The sequence below is a fragment of the Clupea harengus genome, chromosome 9 (genome assembly GCF_900700415.2).
Source record: "Clupea harengus chromosome 9, Ch_v2.0.2, whole genome shotgun sequence".
In the NCBI taxonomy this organism is placed as follows: domain Eukaryota; kingdom Metazoa; phylum Chordata; class Actinopteri; order Clupeiformes; family Clupeidae; genus Clupea; species Clupea harengus.
In genome coordinates, this window is record NC_045160.1 from 21,973,547 (window position 1) to 21,976,046 (window position 2,500).

The following is a 2,500-nucleotide window of genomic DNA, read 5'->3' on the forward strand; positions in this document are numbered from 1 at the left end:
CACACACACACACGCGCGCACACACAAACCATTTTCATAAGCAAACACATAAACAAAATCCAAATAACAAATCCATATGCACCACCCTCCCCCCAACCCCATTAAACACACACAATCACACACACAACTAATACAAAGCACTCATCAGCAACACACGCACGTAACACACACACACGCCCCCACACACACACAAACCATTTCCATAAACAAAATCCAATAACAAATCCATATGCCCCCCCCCCCCCCCCTCATTAAACACACACAACCAGTACAAAGCACTCATGAGCAACACACGCACGCACACACACACGTACGCACACACACACACACACGCACACGCACACACACGCAGGTACCTGTAGTATAAGCTCTTCCAGCTGGGCTCGTTTCTGCCTGATTCTTTCCAGGCGTTTCTGTTTCTCAAGCTGGAGGAAGAGGAGGGAGAGATGTGTCAGTTACTGCACCATATAAAACACACACACACACACACACGTGGAAGAGATGTGTCCTAGTTACTGCACCATATACACACACACTCAAAACACACACACACACACACACACACACGTGGAAGAGATGTGTCCTAGTTACTGCACCATATACACACACACTCAAAACACACACACACACACACACACACACACAGAAGAGATGTGTCCCAGTTACTGCACTATATAAACACACACACACTTAACACACACACACACACACACGTGGAAGATATGCGTCCCAGTTATTGCACCATACCGACACACACACTCAAGTCATGGATAAGGTCTCTCTCTCTGTGTGTGTGTTTGTGTTTCTGTGTTCTGGTGTGACGTGGAGAATAGATGTGTGATTAGTGTAACGACACCAGCACCCACCCTCACCCCCCCAAACTGTTCGGGGGACGTATGCATATTGGCGTCTGCTCCGACTCAAATAATTTCTGTGCTTCCTATTTGCTTTGTATGCATGGTGTACATTTGCAGGTGTGTGTGCGTGCGTGCAGGTGTGTGTGTGCGTGTAGGGGTTTGCGCGCGTGTGTGTGTGTGTGTGCGCGTTTTTTGACACAAGAATGAGCGGTCTCACATCTGTCACAGCCCTGACACACACAGCATTGCACACACCCACGCACAAAATTGAGCGTGCGCACACACACACACACACACACACACAGGTTGAAGGACTCTTGAGTCTCCCTCCCCCTCGTTTTATCTCTGTCACCCTCTTTGTTTTCCCCTGTCAGCCCTGAGACGTGACACTAACAGATGCTGTCACGCTGCTCCTGGAGTGCATTAGAAGGTAGCATGGAACAAGACACACACACACACACACACACAGGGACAGGGACAAGCACACACACACACACACACACACACACACACAGGGACAGGGACAAGCACACACACACACACACACACACACACACACACACACAGGGACAGGGACAAGCACACACACACACACAGGGACAGGGACAAGCACACACACACACACAGGGACAGGGACAAGCACACACACACACACAGGGACAGGGACAAGCACACACACACACACAGGGACAGGGACAAGCACACACACACACACACACACACACACACACACGGACAGGGACAAGCACACACACACACACAGGGACAGGGACAAGCACACACACACACACACACACACACACACACACACACACACACACACACACACACACGAGTGGCAAGAGTGAAGAGCATGCCAGTGGCATCTGTGTGTCCTGTGCTGACTGAGACCTGATTTATATCACGCCGAGCGTGTTCATTATGCTGACGCTAAGCTAATGGACGTCATAGATTGGTTTCCCGTGTTGAGTGTGAGCTGATGAATCAGATAATGGCGTGTTTTAGTGAGAGGTTGTTAAGTCAGGAAGAAAAAGAGCCTCCAGCTATTTCAAGATATGAAGGTTATCTAGGTCAGCAGGTCGTCTCCCAATCAGGTCGTTAGTTTACCATTCCCCACCTTCACTTCCTCTATGGACATGCATGGAGGGGTGTTTGTAATGAGCACATGTTTATATGAGTGTGTGTGTGGGAGAGAGATGTGAGATGGCACTCTGAGATTCTTCTGAATGAAGAGTGCGTTACAAATAAAATGAATTATTATTTGTATTATTAGATGTGTGTGTTTGTGTGTGTGTGTGGGGGGGGGGGGGGGAGAGAGATGTGTGTGTGTGTGTGTGTGTGTGTGTGTGTGTGTGTGTGTGTGTGTGTGCATTTGATGTGTTGGTGCATGGGTGAGATGCATGGGTGAGATGCATGGGTGAGATGCATGGTGAGTGTGTGTGTGTGTGTGAGAGAGTGCGTCTCCTCACCCTGCGAGAGAGACGTGTGTGTGTGTGTGTGTGTGCGTCTCCTCACCTCCAGGTTCTGGCACTCCTGGGCTGAGTTGGTGGGCAGGCCGATCCAGCGGATCTCCTTCTTCTCTTTGGAGATGATGTTCATGGCCATGAGCACGTTCAGCGCGTCATACACACGCCGCCGGATGT

At 49.8% G+C, this 2,500-nt stretch overlaps 1 protein-coding gene across 4 annotated transcripts in view; it reads right to left on the reverse strand.

Moving 5' to 3' along the window:
• Positions 1–2,500, reverse strand: part of tfdp2 (transcription factor Dp-2) — a 51,459-nt gene that overhangs the window by 4,596 nt on the left and 44,363 nt on the right. For all 4 annotated transcript variants that reach the window (XM_031573841.2, XM_031573840.2, XM_031573842.2 and 1 more), the window contains 2 exons: positions 2,373–2,500; positions 357–425 (listed from right to left, as the gene is read on the reverse strand). The exon at positions 2,373–2,500 is cut by the window's right edge. In XM_031573841.2, the coding sequence (XP_031429701.1) occupies positions 357–425; positions 2,373–2,500 (197 nt within the window). The remainder of the gene's footprint in view (positions 1–356; positions 426–2,372) is intronic.